At 34.5% G+C, this 17,300-nt stretch overlaps 3 protein-coding genes across 3 annotated transcripts; 1 reads left to right on the top strand and 2 right to left on the bottom strand.

Annotated features, from left to right (window-relative positions):
- Window positions 1-574: 574 nt before the first annotated feature.
- Window positions 575-14,435, bottom strand: LOC143531521 (receptor-like protein 46). The gene is made up of 2 exons (XM_077026797.1): window positions 13,922-14,435; window positions 575-2,302 (listed from the first exon to the last, which is right to left on the bottom strand). The coding sequence occupies exon 2, from the start codon at window positions 1,731-1,733 to the stop codon at window positions 630-632; it is 1,104 nt and encodes a 367-aa protein (XP_076882912.1). The 5' UTR covers window positions 1,734-2,302; window positions 13,922-14,435; the 3' UTR covers window positions 575-629.
- LOC143531496 (uncharacterized) lies at window positions 4,376-5,161 on the top strand. Its single transcript, XM_077026782.1, has one exon. The coding sequence runs from the start codon at window positions 4,376-4,378 to the stop codon at window positions 5,159-5,161; it is 786 nt and encodes a 261-aa protein (XP_076882897.1).
- Window positions 10,284-11,420, bottom strand: LOC143531495 (uncharacterized). Its single transcript, XM_077026781.1, has one exon. It carries the CDS (start codon window positions 11,418-11,420, stop codon window positions 10,284-10,286), a length of 1,137 nt encoding a protein of 378 aa, XP_076882896.1.
- Window positions 14,436-17,300: the final 2,865 nt, after the last annotated feature.

The following is a 17,300-nucleotide window of genomic DNA, read 5'->3' as shown; positions in this document are numbered from 1 at the left end:
TTTATAAAATCCATTTGATCTTAAATTAACTGTAGTATAAATTAAATCTACATTTATTGAACTGATTACAATTTGTTAATTATAGTTTATAAACAGCACTAGGTATGATTGCTATTCATTAAACCTGATTATAGGATTATACAAATCACACATGGTATTTCTGGAAAAAAGAAAGGAAAGTGACCAGTTTTTATTTATAGGTTATATAAAAACTTGGTATGATCATGATGAATTATAAATTCATAATTATCCTTTTTTTTTTACTATTTAAGAAATTAAATGCAGTTTTCTTTAAATCAACAGATACTATAAAACACTTTTCGAACGGATCACAACTTTTTATTTAAATTTTATAATCACACAGTTTAGATAAAGAAAAAAACCAGATGCATGGCTGGAAGCTTTTTTGTTTATTATGAAAACTGCATATGAAGCAAACAAGTACAGACATTTAAATAGAAGACATAACAAACAAGCAAATCGTGCAGATGACGACAAAGACATCGTCTAACAAACTTGAGATTAATTCAAAATAAAAAGAACAACCACATGCATGCAGAAGCTTCCGAAGCCGTTCAAGAGCACGTGCCTCTCGCATGATCCAGAATCTGAATTATTCTCAATGAAATTCACCAAACTTTGAAGAGCCAAAGAAAATCAAGATAGTGGCCCATGAACAAAATTGATAAGAAGAACCCAACTGGATAACCAACCCAAATCCCTTCCCATAAAAACCATGATTGTTTCTCGTCTTCCTCGTCTCTTCCTTTGGGCCGTAGAATATCCTCCAGACATGGAGTCCTAATCTGTATGCCGCATAACCCACTATTGTTTTCAAAATAACTCAACTCATTCATAGTGGTCATTTGCCCACCAACAGGAATCCTACCGATCAACTTGTTGTTGCTCACATCTAGAACTGCCAGTTGGCCAAGCTTCGCTAGCGAATGGGGAATTGAACCTGAGATTTCATTGTGTGACAAGTCCAAGGTTTCTATGTTCTCTAGATCGCCGAAAGACGCTGGAATGTGCCCACAAATCATGTTGTGTGAAATGTCAAACAGTTTCAAGGCTTTTAGTTTGCCTAGTGATGGCGGGATTTCACCATATATTCTGTTGTGTGACAAATCCAACAAAGAATAGGCAATAAGGTTACGATATGCTAGGCCTTGAAAAGATTTCTTCCAATTTACAATCAACTCCCCAATCTGATCAGCAGTGAAATCAGTAACATCATGGAAAACATGGAATGCAGTTGAAATGTTCATATTGTGGATGATCATCCCTAAAATGTTTGATGTCTCTGTTGGAATACTTCCTGTAAGGTTGTTGTAAGAGAGATCAAGAATTTGAAGGTAAATAAGGTTGGAGATACTGCTAGGAATATATCCTTCAAGGGAATTGTTTCTTAGGATAAGAACACGAAGATTTGGGATTAGAGAGAGAGTATCATGAAAATTCCCAGTTACATTGTTTTCATGAATATCAAGAAGCTTAAGGTTGACCAATTTAGTCAAATTCCAAGGTAGATTGCCAGAGAACTTATTCCCACCCAAAAAAAGATTCTGTGTTCCTCTTGGAAAACTTGTCGGTATCTTACCAGAGAAATTGTTATAAGACAAATCTAGTAACACCAAATTAGATTCATTTCCAAAAACATGTAAGCTGTCACCTAAAAACTCATTTCTTGATAGGTCCAAACATTGTAGACTGTTAATCATGGAGATCGACATTGGAATTTGACCTGAAAGTTTATTTTCTGACAAAAGAAGAAAATAGAGACTTTTGGCATTCCCTATATTTTGTGGTAACTCCCCCGAAAGATTGTTTTGGGACAAATCAAGAAATTCAATATGCACATTGTCAAAAATAGGTGGTGGGATTGGTCCACTAAGGTTGTTTCCAAAAAGGGATAATACTTGAAGGTTTCTCTTGGCGAGCCAAACTGGGAATCTTCCCTCCAATTTGTTCCCGTTCAAATCAAGATATTCCAAATCTTTATGAGATGAAACCTATTCAGGAATTTGACCTGAAATACCACAATAAGGCATAGAGATAACTTGTAGACTACATCTTGGAACAATCTCAGCTTTGTTATTCCAGATCAAATTACTTCCTTTTCCACCGATGCGTAATGCATTAAGGGTTCTGAATTTCAATAGCCAGGTTGGGATTTCCCCACTTAGCATGTTCTCATCTAGCAGAATGGCCACTAGCTTGCTCAAGTTTTGCATCGATGATGGTATTTGACCTGTAAACTTGTTGTAGCTCAGATTAAGTGTTGTCATGTTACGTAATGCTCCTGTGGTTGTTGGAATTTGCATTTGAGAAAACATTAATGTTTAAGACAAATTTAGTTCTAAAAGTTATTTGAGATTTTACAATGACGGGTTTAAACGGGCCAATTGACTAAGCTTATGAATTTAAACGAGCCTACTATTTATATAAATATTATAATTTTTTTGTGAATAAGATAATTATACAATTATGCAATATTATATATATATATATATATAGGTATATAGGATGAGTATTATTACAGAACTGTTAAATTATTTAGGAACTTGAAGGAACCCTTGAAAACTAACGTTTTTTATAAAAAAATTTCGTATGTTAATGTTCTTTGAGAGTGGTTTTATCATTTTTTATAGCTATATCTACGATTACAATTTTGAAAATCAGTTTTTATACATATCTATGTTTTGTTTTACACCTATGTAAATTTGTTAGTAAATAAATTTTACATATATGTAAACTTGTGATTAATATAGGTAATCAAAAACTTATATATAAAATATGATAAAACTACTCTTGAATAATGCTAATATATAAAAAAAATGTTTGATTGTTAAGGGTTCCTAAGAGTTCTTAACTTTTTTAGAGTTCTAAAATGATACTAACCCTAGGTATATATATATATATATATATATATATAGAAATGACATCATTTGACAGCTTATTTTATTAGTATATAAACTAAACTTATTAATATTTATATTAAGTATAGGGGTCTTAATGTAATTATTGTATTTAGTAGGGTTAATATGTAATTACTTAGTCTATAAATAGGGATGATGTCAGGCAGATTAACAATTAACGTATTCATCATCGAATGTTCAGTATTTTAATTCAAGAAAGTTTGTGTATATCATCTTGTTCTAATTGAATCGTCAATTGTGTGAATTGATCTCTGATTACCAACAGTGGCATCAGAGCCAAGGGTTTTAATCGATTTGGGTATTCTATTTGTGAACATCCCAGGTTTTAATCGATCTGAATCGATTTGGGAATTGAGTTTGTGAACGTCCTCTTGTTTTTAATCGATCAATCAGAAAAGGGTCATGTAAATTGATTCTGATTAAGGGTTGTAATAAGTTGACATCAAGAAAACCCATATGATTGAATTGATCGATTAAAGGAGATTCGGTCCCGGTCAACAAAGTGATCAGGAAATCAATTCAATTAGAAATTATCTAATTGACAGAAACTAATTGTTTTTTGTTGTCTTGGATCTCGATAAAATAAAGGAGTCAATAGTAAGGTCTGAACGAATTTCAGTCAAGGAATTGATCAAGATTGTGATTACAGATTGTTCTTGATTGTTGTTTGTTATAATCATAATTGAAGAGAAAAAAGGAACCAGAAGGTTTAAGAATAGTTGTTTTGATTTGTTTGAAAACCCGTGTATTGTTGTCAGTGGAGACGAACAATTGTTTTTGATTTGCCTTGCAACCGAAAACCCGATACTATTCTTGGTCGATTTGTTTGGATAAACCGATATACCGTTTGTGTTTTGAATAGTCGGCTTAGGTAACGGATAAACCCGTGTACTGTTGTTGGTTGAGACAAACAGTTAGTTTTTGCTTGCCTTGTTAAACCCGTGTACTATTCTTGGTTAAAAAAAACAGTTGTTTTTTAGTGTTTTGAATAGTCGGCTTAGGCAACGGATAAACCCGTATACTGTTGTTGGTTGAGACAAAAAATTGGTTTTGGTTTGCCTTGTTAAACCCGTGTACTATTCATCTCGGTTTAAAAAAAAACGGTTGTTTTTTTAGTGTTTTAGAATAGTCGGCTTAGGCAATGGATAAACCCGTATATTGTTGTTGGTTGAGACAAATAGTTGGTTTTGGCTTGCCTTGTTAAACCCGTGTACTATTCTTGGTAGAAAACGGTTTGGTTTTGATATACATTGTGATCGGAAAACCCGAGTACCGTTGTTGTTGAAATAGTTGATTTCAAAAAACCCGCTCACTATTTCTGGAATTAACAGTTGGTTTGTTTATAACCCGAAATTGTTTGGATTAAAGTTGACAACAATTTTTTCTAAATTTGTAATAGTCAAGTTATCAAGATTGGGAAAAAGAAAACTCGTAAAATGGTCGAGTTCAAGGATAAAGAAGTTGTGACTTCTAAAAAAGGAGGGACATCAATGAGTTTTCAATGCCCTGTGTTAAACTCCACAAATTACACCATTTGGGCTATAAAGATCAGATCGATCTTTAACGTCTATGGAATTTGGGAAGCTATCGAACCAAAAGAGGGCAGCGAATTTGATGAGAAAAAAGATAATACTGCAATTACATTACTATTCCAAGCGATTCCAGAAAACATGGTATTGCAAATTGCTAATTTCACTTCGGCCAAAGAAATTTGGGATGCATTAAAGGTTCGACATGTTGGAGTTGACAGAGTTAAAGAAGCGCGTTTAGAAACACTCGAGTCAGATTTTGAGTCTCTAAAAATGGGTGTTGACGAGTCGCTTGATGTGTATGCCGGGAAAATAAGTGAGATTGCATCACAAGCGAGCAATCTTGGACATACCATGAATGACAAGAAACTGGTCCGAAAGCTACTCAGTTCTGTGCCAGAAAAATCTATACAGATTATTGCTGCGATCGAGCAGTTTGTGGATCTTGGTGCAATGCCATTCCAAGAAGCCGTTGGAAGGTTAAAGGCTTTCGAGGAACGCACCAAGAAGAAAAACAAGGAGGTAGACATGCATGACAGACTTCTGTTCACTAAAGAAGATGGAAAAGATAGGGTAAAGGAACAAAAGTGTGAACATTGCGGTCATGAAAGTTCAAAGCAAGGAAACAAAGAAGGTGGTCGAGGCAAGTATGGAAGACTTGGAAGAATAAACAAGGAAATCAAGCCCAACTAGATAAGGATCACATAAAATGTTTCAAGTGTAATGAACGTGGATATTTCAGGCATGAATGTCCAAATTGGAAAAGAAGGCAGGAGGCAAACTTGATCCGCGATGAAGATGACGAACCAACTCTACTGTGATGGCAACTGGATCTTGAAGAAACGAAGACCTCACTTAAACTAAGTTTAGTTTAAGGGGGAGTATTAGTATATAAACTAAACTTATTAATATTTATATTAAGTATAGGGGTCTTATTGTAATTATTGCATTTAGTAGGGTTAATATGTAATTACTTAGTCTATAAATAGAGATGATGTCAGACAAATTAACAATTAACGTATTCAGTATTCATCATCGAATGTTCAGTAATTTAATTCAAGAAAGTTTGTGTATATCATCTTGTTCTAATTGAATTGTCAATTGTGTAAATTGATCTCTAATTACCAACATATTTGAGGTTTGGTAACATGAAAGAACTCCACATAACAATATTTTAAAATATTTTTTATGTATTATACGTATGTTACATCTAGAAACACTCTCTTAACAGACTTTCTTCATCTACTTTGTTCGATTCGCTTATTTCATAGCCCTATTTTTTTATTTTGAAGTGTAGCATGTACTTGTCATTTAAATCTATTGTTTTCATGATTTACATATTTAAACACAATTCATGTTAGTATGATTAGTGTGCTATCTTTCATATTGTTTCATGCTATACATGCTACTTGACTAGGTGGTGTTTATTTGCTGATGTTGGAGATGGTTACACAAACACAAACATAAACGCAAACTCAATAGTGGGATAGTCATTGGAGTCATAATATGCCAAGGGGAAACGGAAGTTTTCAGTTATATTATTGCATTTTACATTATGATTTGATTGTTCATGATAATATATAACTAGTGAATTCCATTAATATAGATACTGTATTAAACCAATGATTGCTCATCAACCTCATATTGACAAGTATTTTTTACATGCTACAGGTTAAGGATGCACAAATTATGAAGACCGCCTAGTTGGACTTTAGGACTTTATTTAATAAACTTAGACTCGATAATGTGTGAAATATGGTATTTGTTTTGGATTTATGTTTTGTGATGAATGTTTTAATAATATGAATTTCATAAATATTGTAACTTTAATTGGTGTCGTGTGCAATTAACAATCGTTTCGCCCCAACATATTTCGCCATCGGTTGGGGTGTTACATGCCGACCGTGAAAATCCTTAAATGAATAAGTATGAATCTAGACAAAGTGTTGGAATTCAGCACTTGAGCCGAGCCGAAGCCGGAAGACACAATTTGTTGCATTGAGTAGCTTTCGAGTCAAGGTTCTCCATGCATGTCACGACTAGAGAAAGTTCGGTATTGAGAGTGAGTGTAGAAAGGTAAACACCAAATGGTTTCAAGAACTGGTGTGGCTAGTTCGACCGAATTAAATTGGGTATTGGTATTGAGAGGGAGTGTTAAAGTTGGCGATACCAACTACTTCGTGGGAAGGAAGACTTTAAGTTTATCCTACAATTTAGGAGAAGACATTAAAAGAATATATTTTATTATTTAAGTTTCTAGTTTTTCCTTTTTATTGTTTTTGAGTCAACAGCTTTAGGGGCAAGTAAAGGTTTTATTGTATAAGTTTTATAAAGTTTTTTCTACTCATCATTTTCTTAATAAAAGTTTGCGGCCTTGATTCACATGTTAAAGTTTAAACAAAATCGACATCTAAAGAAGAGTAACGTCGTTTTGGATGGTTGTTGGTGTTCTGTTCCACTAGAAAGGAATTGGAGGAATTGTGTAGAGTTGGTTTGGACTATGATAACCGGGGAATATGAGGATCACTTGTTTATTGTTGATTCAGTTGAGAGAGAGAGAGATTGATTAGAGAATGAAGTAAGTGAATCTTATTATTTTGTTACTGAATACAAACTAATCATTTGCTTATATATACTAACCGACTAACCAACTAATAGAAATAAACTTTACCTACTTATGTACACGTGGCTAAGTCAATAATAGTCAACATCCCCCCTCAAGTTGGAGATGTGGAAATCCCCAACTTGGACAACAAAACAGAATGTTGTGAAGATGATAAACTCTTTGTGAAAAGATCTGCAAGCTGATCAGCAGTCCGGGTATGCAGCAAATTAATTAACCCTTCTTGTAATTTCTCCCGAAACAAAATGACAATCAAGCTCAATATGTTTTGTACGTTCGTGGAATACAGGGTTTTTAGCAATATATATTGCTGCTTGACTGTCACATTTAAGTGGGATTGGAGTAATGTTCGAAACCGAAAACTCAGATAACAAACGAGTTAACCATGCAAGCTCAGTTGTGACTCGTCTAAGAGAACGATATTCTGCTTCAGCAGAACTAAGAGAAACTGTAGGTTGTTTTTTAGATTTCCATGAAATCGGACTTCCACCCAAAGTAATATAGTAACCACTAACTGATCTTCGAGTATTAGGACATGCAGCCCAATCTGAATCACAATAGGCTAGTAGGTCAAGACTAGGATTGTTATTAAAGAACAACCCCTGAGAAACAGTTTCTTTAACATAACCAAGAGTGTGTAAAGCTGCATTCCAATGAGGGAGACAAGGATCTTGCATAAACTGACTTAAGAACTGAACAGCAAAAGCTAAATCTGGCCGAGTATGAGTAAGGTAGTTTAATTTGCCTACCAACCGACGATACTGCATGGGATCCAGCAGAGGTGAACCTTCTTTAGTTTTAAGTTGGCAATTAGGAGGCAACGGACAAGGATTAGCATGTATCTCAAAAGAACTAAATTCTTTTAGCAAATCATTGGTAAACTTTCTTTGTGACATTATAACTCCATTGGGTTCTTTTAACACTTCAATGCCCAGAAAATAGTTCAAAGATCCAAGATCTTTGATACGAAAAGTAGAGTGTAAGAAGGCTTTTAGAGCATCAATTTCTTCAGAATTGTTTCCTGTTAACAAAATATCATCAACATAAACTTCTGCATAGACAACGGAAGATCCCATTTCCTTTGAAAACAAAGAGTAATCATTTGGAGACCTCACATATCCCTTGGATTTTAAAGCTTGAGATAACTTGCCATACCATTGTCTAGAAGCTTGTTTCAAGCCATATAATGATTTTTGCAGCTTCAAAACATGATTGGAAGGTAACTCCATACCTTGTGGAGGACACATATAAATGTCCTCATCCAAATCACCATGCAATTAAACTACGAATAGTAGTCATTTTCACAATAGGTGAAAATGTTTCATTATAATCAATTCCAGCTTGTTGTGTGTCACCACGAACCACCAACCTAGCTTTACACCGTTCAACAGTCCCATTTGCATGATACTTCACTTTATACACCCATTTAGACTTAATAGCCTTTTCACCAATAGGCAGGGGTACAATTGTCCAAGTTTTATTTGCAGCAAGGGCATCAAATTCCTTCTCCATAGCTGCTATCCAAGCAGGATGTTGTGCAGCTTCTTTAAAAAGATGAAGGCTCAGACACATTATTAATAGTGTAGAAGGTTCTTATTTTGATCAGACAATGAAGTGGAATGCGTGTTATTAGGAAAAGAACAATTATTAGTAATGGTGTGGAAACAACAATGTAAAAAATCATCACTATCTAGAGTAGATGAAGTATGATTACACACATAATCTTGTAAATATGAAGGTGGATTAATGGTTCTTGATGATCTGCGGATAGAAGGTTCAGAAGGAACAGAATGAGAAGAAGGTTCGGGAGGATTAGAATGAGAGGATAAATCATGATGAGAATAAGAACTGTCTAAAGATGGAATGGAGGCTGGAATGAAATCAAAATCTTGAAACAACTGAGAAAACGAATCAGAAGCATTAAAAATATGTGAATTTTTTGAGTGATGAATAGAAGGGAAAATGTGTTCTAAGAACACAACATCCCTGGAAGTGAAAACAGAATGGGAGTTCAAGTTATATAACTTGTATCCTTTCTTTCCCATTGGATAACCAATAAAGATACATGGATTTGCTCTTGGTTGAAACTTGTCACGACCAGATTTTAAAGTAGATGCATAACATAAGCATCCAAAACTTCTCAAATGATCATAAGAAGGAGATTTATTAAAAAGAATTTCATAAGGAGATTTATTTTTAAGAACTGTAGTAGGAAATAGGTTGATTAAATGAGTAGCTGTGAGAATACAGTCACCCCAAAATTGGATTGGTAATTTTGATTAAAAGAATAATGCTCTAGCTGTTTCTAGGAGATGTTTATGTTTTCGTTCCACGATGCCATTTTGTTGTGGAACCCCAACACATGTGGTTTGGTGGAAAATACCTTTGGACTTAAAAAATTCTGCTTGTGTAATTCCAGATCCAAGTTCAAAAGCATTATCAGATCTAATGCTCTTGACTTTAGTTCCAAATTGGGTTTCAACCATAATTAAGAACCCTTGAAGTATGTTAAAAGCATTACTTTTGTGAGACAATAAGTGAGTCCATGTTGTCCTACTAAAGTCATCTACAATAGTAAGAAAGTACTTAAACCCATTGTAGGTAGCAGTTTTATATGGACCCCATGTGTCAATATGTATAAGATCAAAAATCTTAGTTGAATGTGTATGGCTATGTGAGAAAGAAAGACAATGCTGTCTTGCTTTGGGACAAACATTACAATTATCAAAATGATCAACATTTGTATTAGAAAACATATGTAATTGTTTGAGTTTATAAGATGGCAAATGTCCAAGTCTACAATGCCAAACTTGATTATTCATAGCAGAATTACATGAAAACTGATAAGCAGAAGAAACAGAATGTGAAAGAGAATCATTTGAATGAAGAACATATAGCCCTTGAACCGATTCACCCACAACCAGTGGCCTCTACATTGAAGGGGCCTGCAATATACAAAGCTTGTTAGAAAAAAATAACAAACCTTTTGTATCATTGCATAATCTAGAAATAGAAAGCAGATTATGTTTGAATTGTGGGACATATAGAACATGGAAAAGAGAAAGTTCAGGAGTAAGATGAATTGTCCCAAATTTTGTTACTGGAATGTGATGACCATTTGGGAGAGTAACAAAAAATGGTTTGATAAGAGACTGAATATTTGAGAAAAGTTTGTCATCACAACACATATGATCACATATGATCATTTGCACCTGTGTCTAATATCCAAGAAGATTGTACTTTGAAAGCATTACAAGCTAAAGTACCTGCAAAGTTTGCATAGTTGACAGATTTTGTGGTGAAAGCAGGATGCTCCACTGATGATGTAGATCCCAAATGTGCATTTTGCAATAGTTGAATAAGTTCTCTATATTGTTCAGCAGAAAAACAATTATTTGAATTGGCTGTTTTAGGAACATTATCTTCAAATATTTCTTGTTCCTTCATAGAGACATTTGCAGCAAATTTTCTTGGCTTAGTAAACTTAAAATCCTTTGGAAAGCCAATGATTCTGTAACACTTGTTTGGAGTATGCCCTGGTTTCTTACAATGAGAACATACAACTCCTTTCTTGTTTTCAAATTTGTGCTGATGTGATATTTGAGATTGAACATTGACATTCATTGAAGCAGAATCAGCCAAGAACTGATTAGGAGAGTGTATTTCCCTTTGATTCTCATCTTGAATTAAAAGAGCATATGCTTGACTTATAGAAGGCATAGGTTGCATCATGAGTATATTACCTCTAACGGAATCATAACATGAGTTAAGTCCCATTAAAAATTGAATTAAACGCTGATCTTCTTCTCTTTTGGCCAAAAGATTAGCAAATCCACAGTTACAAGAGGGAATTAGGTTTAGAGAATTCAACTCATCCCAAATACTCTTCATCTTTGTGAAGTAGGTAGCAATACCATTGTTACCTTGAGAGCTTGCACAAAGAGATTTATGCAATTGATAGAGTTTGGCGCCATTAGCTTGACCATAGTGATCATCGAGTTCCTTCCAAAGTTGAGAAGCAGTGTTTGTGTATAGAACACTTTCACTTATTTCTCTAGACAACGTATTCAATATCCATGAGAGCACCATATCATTACAACGCTGCCAAAGATCGAAATTAACAGATTCAACGCCAGGACGAACAGATTGTCCATTAACAAAACTCAATTTGTTCTTTGCAGATAGTGCAATCGTCATGGAACGCTTCCAAGGAGCAAAACCAGATCCGTCAAACGATTTTGAAATTAGAATCATTCCAAGATGATATAAAGGATTTGAGGAATCAATTTGATTACTGAGTGTTCTTGCAGAATTAGTTGAATCATACATGATTCAGGTCAAGAAAACCAAATTAGGTCAAAATTGAAACTGAATTAGGGCAAAATTGATTGAAGAAACGAACTAATCAGACACAATCGAGTGAAACCGATTGAAGATATGAATAAGATGAACGATTTCAATGATGAAGAACTGAATAAGATGAACGAATCGATTGAAAATACGAACTTGAACAGATTGAAAATAGAAATCAGATGAAGATGCGGATTAGATAGGAGCTTTAGGCTTTGATACCATGTTGATTCAGTTGAGAGAGAGAGAGAGAGATTGATTAGAGAATGAAGAAAGTGAATCTTATTATTTTGTTACTGAATACAAACTAATCATTCGCTTATATATACTAACCGACTAACAGAAATAAACTTTACCTACTTATGTACACGTGGCTAAGTCAATAATAGTCAACATTTATGTTGAATTGAAGTTGGGTTTTAATTGTGTATTTGTGATGGAGCAAAGTATCCTCTTTCATATCCTTCCTACTAAAATACTATTGGTTCAAGCCCCTAAACACACAATTACATACTCACTTATTGTTGGTCAAAGTGAATTACCACTACTATTTACTATGTTTGTAAAAGTGTCCTTTACAATGTGGAGTAGTAGCAGGGAGTTTGGGTTTTTTAGTGGAGACCCAAGTTTAATTCCTACTTATAACAATTTGGGGACATGGGTGATTCAAAGAAGGAAGACTGAGATCAATCTCCAGTTCGATCATGAGTGGATCCGGGTTTTACCACCAGCGAGCCTTCGGACTGGTGGGTTTTCTCCCGGACTGGAGATAACTTGAAGGCGCTCAAGGGCTCCGTACGGCTGGGTTGAGCCGGCTGACAGTGGCCTTTAGCCAAGAGGTCATCCCGTACAGAGTACCTCATGGCATTCTATGTTATGTTTGTTGGTCGTTAAAAAAAACAACCCATACCAACACAACCTTTAATAAAAAACTAATTTACCTCTCTTTTACATGTCTAACTCAAACCAACTCAAACTTTTTTTACTTTTATTCACAACCCAACTTAAACCAATTTTTTTATTACATAAATATGGTTTAGTTTAAGTTTATTATATAAATTTTATTATAAATAAAAAATCTTTTATTTTTTAAATGAAATTTATTTATATATGAAAAACTAAACAAGGCCTTGTTTTTAGATTTTTAATAACTAAACACTAAAATTTCATTTCGAATCTAATAATTTATTTACAAGTTTAACAAAAAATTCTTACAAACTCATATTAGAAAAATACATATTCTTGAAAGTTTTCCGCATTTAATGAAATTCATTTCCAAATGTTCATAAAAAATCTAAACAAAATTGCGTTTCCATATATATTTTTTTTTTAAAAGTTAAATGATATAAGTTATTTAACATAAAAAATTTATTAATAAAACTAATTGTAAGTAAAAAAAACAAAGAGAGAAAATTTATCACAACTACTCTTGGGATATGTCACCACCCATCACAACTTTGGGTTGCCAAACAAAGGCTTTGGAGTTTTATGACTTTTCTATTTCCTTTTTATTATTTGGTCAACACCATATTAAAAAGTTCACTAATAAACTTGGTCTAAGCTAACTAAAATAATTGTAAGGCCAATAATTTGTGACTTGCGATACCAAAATGCGAAACTCGAAATGCATTTTTTGTTAAGCTAACAATTAAAGAGACGAGAGTTTCGGTTCACGAGCTTAGCTTCAATGAGGAGGATCTTCTAGAATGTTAATGTTTAGCTATAAATAGGGACTTTGTAGTTAGTTCTTGTGTGTGTTGTATGTTGTAAATCACCACCCAAGGGGAGCTCACCCTTTCGACTTCTACGATCAAACCCTTTCGACTCCTGCACTCCACTGACCGACGCACTCAACGGTGGTGGACTGGAGGCTTCCCCGTTACAAGCCCTAGCCTCTTATACCAAATTGCAGAAAGAAGTTTGTGTTTACTACTTCAACTGATCCCCTATTTTCATTCATTCTCAAAGTTACGTTATAAAAATAGTATAACACTTACTCCGAAAGAAAGGAAACCAAATTAGACCACTACCAACTAAATAAATCATAAACTAAACATATGAAATATAAGCTAACAGAAATAATCAACAAAAACCGTAAACTTCTGCTGACCTATCCAAATGCCCATGACCCATATGACCGTGACTCATGTGAAGAACTCCTATTAACTCAACAAATACGACTTTCGATCTATTTGAACCTACATGGGGTAAAATGACCAAAAAGCTCTCATGTGTAGTGCACATGCATCCCCTTAACTAAAAACTTAGCATCAGTTAGCTCAAAGGAAAGAAATGGAGCAAAATATGCAGATAAATGACCAATTTCGTATTTTAGCTACTTTAAAAGGAAAAAAAATAATTTACTCTATCTTAAATAAGTGATTAAAATGAAATATATATTACTATTTGTTACTATCTACTAAATTTATTTTGATTGACCTATATAATGGACATTAGTGATTAAAGATAACGAAACTTACCAAGAGCCGGATTTAAAACCCCATTGAGAATATTGTCACCTAGTCCGAGATTTTGAAGAGATTTGAGCTCGAAAAGTTGAGGAGGAATCAGACCATGGAAATGATTCATATTCAACAATAGTGTATTCAAATTTTGAAGAGATCCTAGCTCAGGTGATAGTTCCCCCTCAAAATTGTTATAACTTAGATCAAGAACTTGTAGAGATTCGAGTTTGAAAAGCTGAGAAGGAATCGAACCTTGGAATTTGTTACCACATAACACTAGAGATGTCAAATTCCTAAAAGAACCTATATCGGGTGTTAGTACCCGCTTGATAATATTATAACCGAGATCAAGGTCACGCAGAGATTGGAGTTTGAAAAGTTGAGAAGGAATCGGACCCAAGAAATGATTAAAACTTAACCGCAGTGTAGCCAGTTTCCGAAAAGACCCGAGTTCGGGTCCTAGTTTCCCAGTTAGCCAATTGTAGCTCATGTCCAGGTAGCGTAAATTTGCCAGCCCAAAAATTTGACGGGGAATATAGCCATTGAAGAAGTTTAAATGCATGTCAAGATGAACTAGTTTGGTGAGATTCACAAACCCATCTCCAGGGATCTCGCCTTGCAAAAAATTGTTGGAGAGAATAAGTTTTTTCAGTGACCTTATATGAAAAAGCGAGCTAAGATATTGGAAAATACAGGATTGGATAATGCAGGATTGGAAATTACAACCGGTTCTATATCAAGATGGGAATAAATGAGTACGCCATCCAAGTGGAGTTCCGTGACAATTTTGTCTTCGGTGCAAACAACCCGCAACCACGAGCAACAATCGGATGTTGGATTCCATGAATTTAGTTGTGCCACCTGTAAAGAAGTAGAATTGGTGATGGTGGTGAGCGTGGATTTGAAGTGAAGAAGTGCTTGTTTTTGATTGGATGGACAAGAGAGTGATGGGATTTGAATGGAAGCGAGTATTAAGACGGTTGATAATATCAGGAACTGTGTGCTTATGGTGGTGGCCATGATGGCTTTTGTTTTGATTCATTCGTACCGGCCAGCAACAGTCGTTATATATAGGGAATGAGATCATATGAGGTTCCTATATTTTACAAAGCATTTGACTAGGCTGTCTAGCTGGATTGTTTAGTCAATAAATGGAAATAAATACAACGTATGTTCAAATGTACTATTTTATAACAATTAGGTTGCTAACTTATTCTTCTACATGTCAGGATTAAATTAATTGCATCCAATATATCTGTTATAACTAGCTTATGTTATTTAGACCATCTATGATGGGCCTTTGGATGCTGCAGCAACCTACCCCGCAGGCTCGCAGCATCATTCCAAGGGGTTACACTGAAACCGGGCACCTTTGGAGGGAAAGCTCTTGTAGACGGGCATCAACCGACAAGAAGAGGTGTGGCTAGGTGAGTTAAGTTATTATTTTTCTTCTCCGTGACATGTCACTTGAGATCAAACATGAAGTAATTGGTAACACCCGTGTCATTATATTAGACTAAATATATTATCGTCAGTGGCGAAGCTTGAGCTTAGTCTCGGGGTGACCGAAGTTACGAACTCAAAAATTTTCGGGTCGACGATTCGGTTCGTGCCAGTGATTCGAGTCCGGTAGGATCAAACAATATGACATCTATATATCTAATTTTTCTTCATTTATTCAAACAATTGTTCTTACACTAAAAAAACAAAATAATTTTTTAACCAACAAAGGCCTAAAATATATTCATGATGATGTGAGAGGAAGGGTGAGTAGGGGATAAGCAAATTCGGTATTAATACCGGTACCGAAATCGGTACAGATTTGGTACCGTCGAAATCGAATAGATACCAAAGTTTTGAGTTTCGGTACGGTATATCTCAAATTTTATCGTCAATACCGGTATCGAACCGAATATTTTGGTATCGGTACCGGCACCGGTACGGTACCAATCTCATCCCTAAGGGTAAATACCTAGAAGAAGAATTGCAAAGACCTTTAAATATTTATAAAAACAATTTTTTTACTATTCGAATACTATTTTGTAACTTTTGTTTATAAATATTACGAGGTTCTAGAAAAGAAAACAAACGATGGGGTATTATATTTTAAAAAAATCAGTAGTGACCGATAGCATTTTGGAAAAATACATCGGAGGTGACCGCGCTTAATACCTATAAAAATTTTCAAGAATAATCATGATATTTACCCTACTAACGGAGAAAACGGCAGTGACCGGGGCCACCCCCGGTCCCCACATAGCTTCGCCCCTGATTATCGTCGTTTTTAATCAGAGAGAGTTGAGACTAATGATTTTAAAATTGTTATATAAATTAATGATATCATATTTTAACTTCTAAAGCGCAAGGATTAGATTGCTTCAACGGCACGTTATGAGATCGCGACTTGTAGTAATTGATAGCAACATTTGTATTCCTTTATAGGACTGGAAATATATATTGTTGTAAGCATCTATAATTTCTAAGAAATAAGAGTAAACTTCAAGTTTGGTCTTGTTTTATTATTGGCAAGTTGTTCAAGTCAGTTGTCTTTATTTCTTTGTATATGTGGTTCATAATCAATTATTTGTTGTTTAGCTGTATTCTAGTTGGAGAGTCCGTGCATTGCGGTAGGGACATGATCATCAACACCTTATATCACGTATCAATTATAACCAAATCTCACACAACAATTTCATGAGTTACACTTGTCTTTCCTAAGTCAACAAACCATATACATATGAAAAACCCTAAATCAACAGGAGCATAGAAGTGGCACATGTATATGCATATAAAAAAACCCTAAATCCACACGAGACTACTCTTCAGAATTAATATTGCCTTGCAATGCAACATGGGCTATCAAGTTAATCTACGTCCCTGTAAACTAACCGAATAAACACGAACAAGGACAGGTTCGCGTCCTTTCATATAACTTTAAACAATTAAAAGAACCAAATATGTTTTCATGTTTGTTCGTTTAAAAAAAACATGTTTGTATTCGTTTATGCTTGTTCGTTAAAATCCTAGTGGAAGAGCCCACGCGTTGCGGTGGCACAAATTTAGTCATTATTAGCTAGTCAAAAAGTTATTTCTCTTTATATAACAATCACAATATCTAACATCAAAATACTATTAATCAACTGTAAGTGTCTGTAACATACAAATACATAAACGGTTCGCCTGACTTCATATTTTCTTTGTACTTCCCAAACTTGTGTTTCATAGGTTCATTAATCAACGGACTTGGATCTACACACATAAATAATAAAGCCAAAAATAATTTTTATTTTGTTCCATATTTGCTTGATTCAAGGGGACCATCATCAGCTTACAGTTTACTCTGGGTGATAGAAAATGACTAAAATGACCCTAGAGTTGATTCATGGCTTTTTTT

This window comes from Bidens hawaiensis, unplaced genomic scaffold (assembly GCF_021521415.1).
Source record: "Bidens hawaiensis isolate Kalapana, Puna unplaced genomic scaffold, B.hawaiensis_p1.1 tig00009190_1, whole genome shotgun sequence".
Lineage (NCBI taxonomy): Eukaryota > Viridiplantae > Streptophyta > Magnoliopsida > Asterales > Asteraceae > Bidens > Bidens hawaiensis.
Note: the sequence above shows the minus strand (reverse complement) of the source record. Positions and strands in the feature narration are given on the sequence as shown.

Excerpts from the sequence above, each read along its gene's own strand:
- LOC143531495 (XM_077026781.1), bottom strand. The coding sequence starts at position 11,420 with ATGTATGATTCAACTAATTCTGCAAGAACACTCAGTAATCAAATTGAT.
- LOC143531496 (XM_077026782.1), top strand. The coding sequence starts at position 4,376 with ATGGTCGAGTTCAAGGATAAAGAAGTTGTGACTTCTAAAAAAGGAGGG.
- LOC143531521 (XM_077026797.1), bottom strand. The coding sequence starts at position 1,733 with ATGTCGATCTCCATGATTAACAGTCTACAATGTTTGGACCTATCAAGA.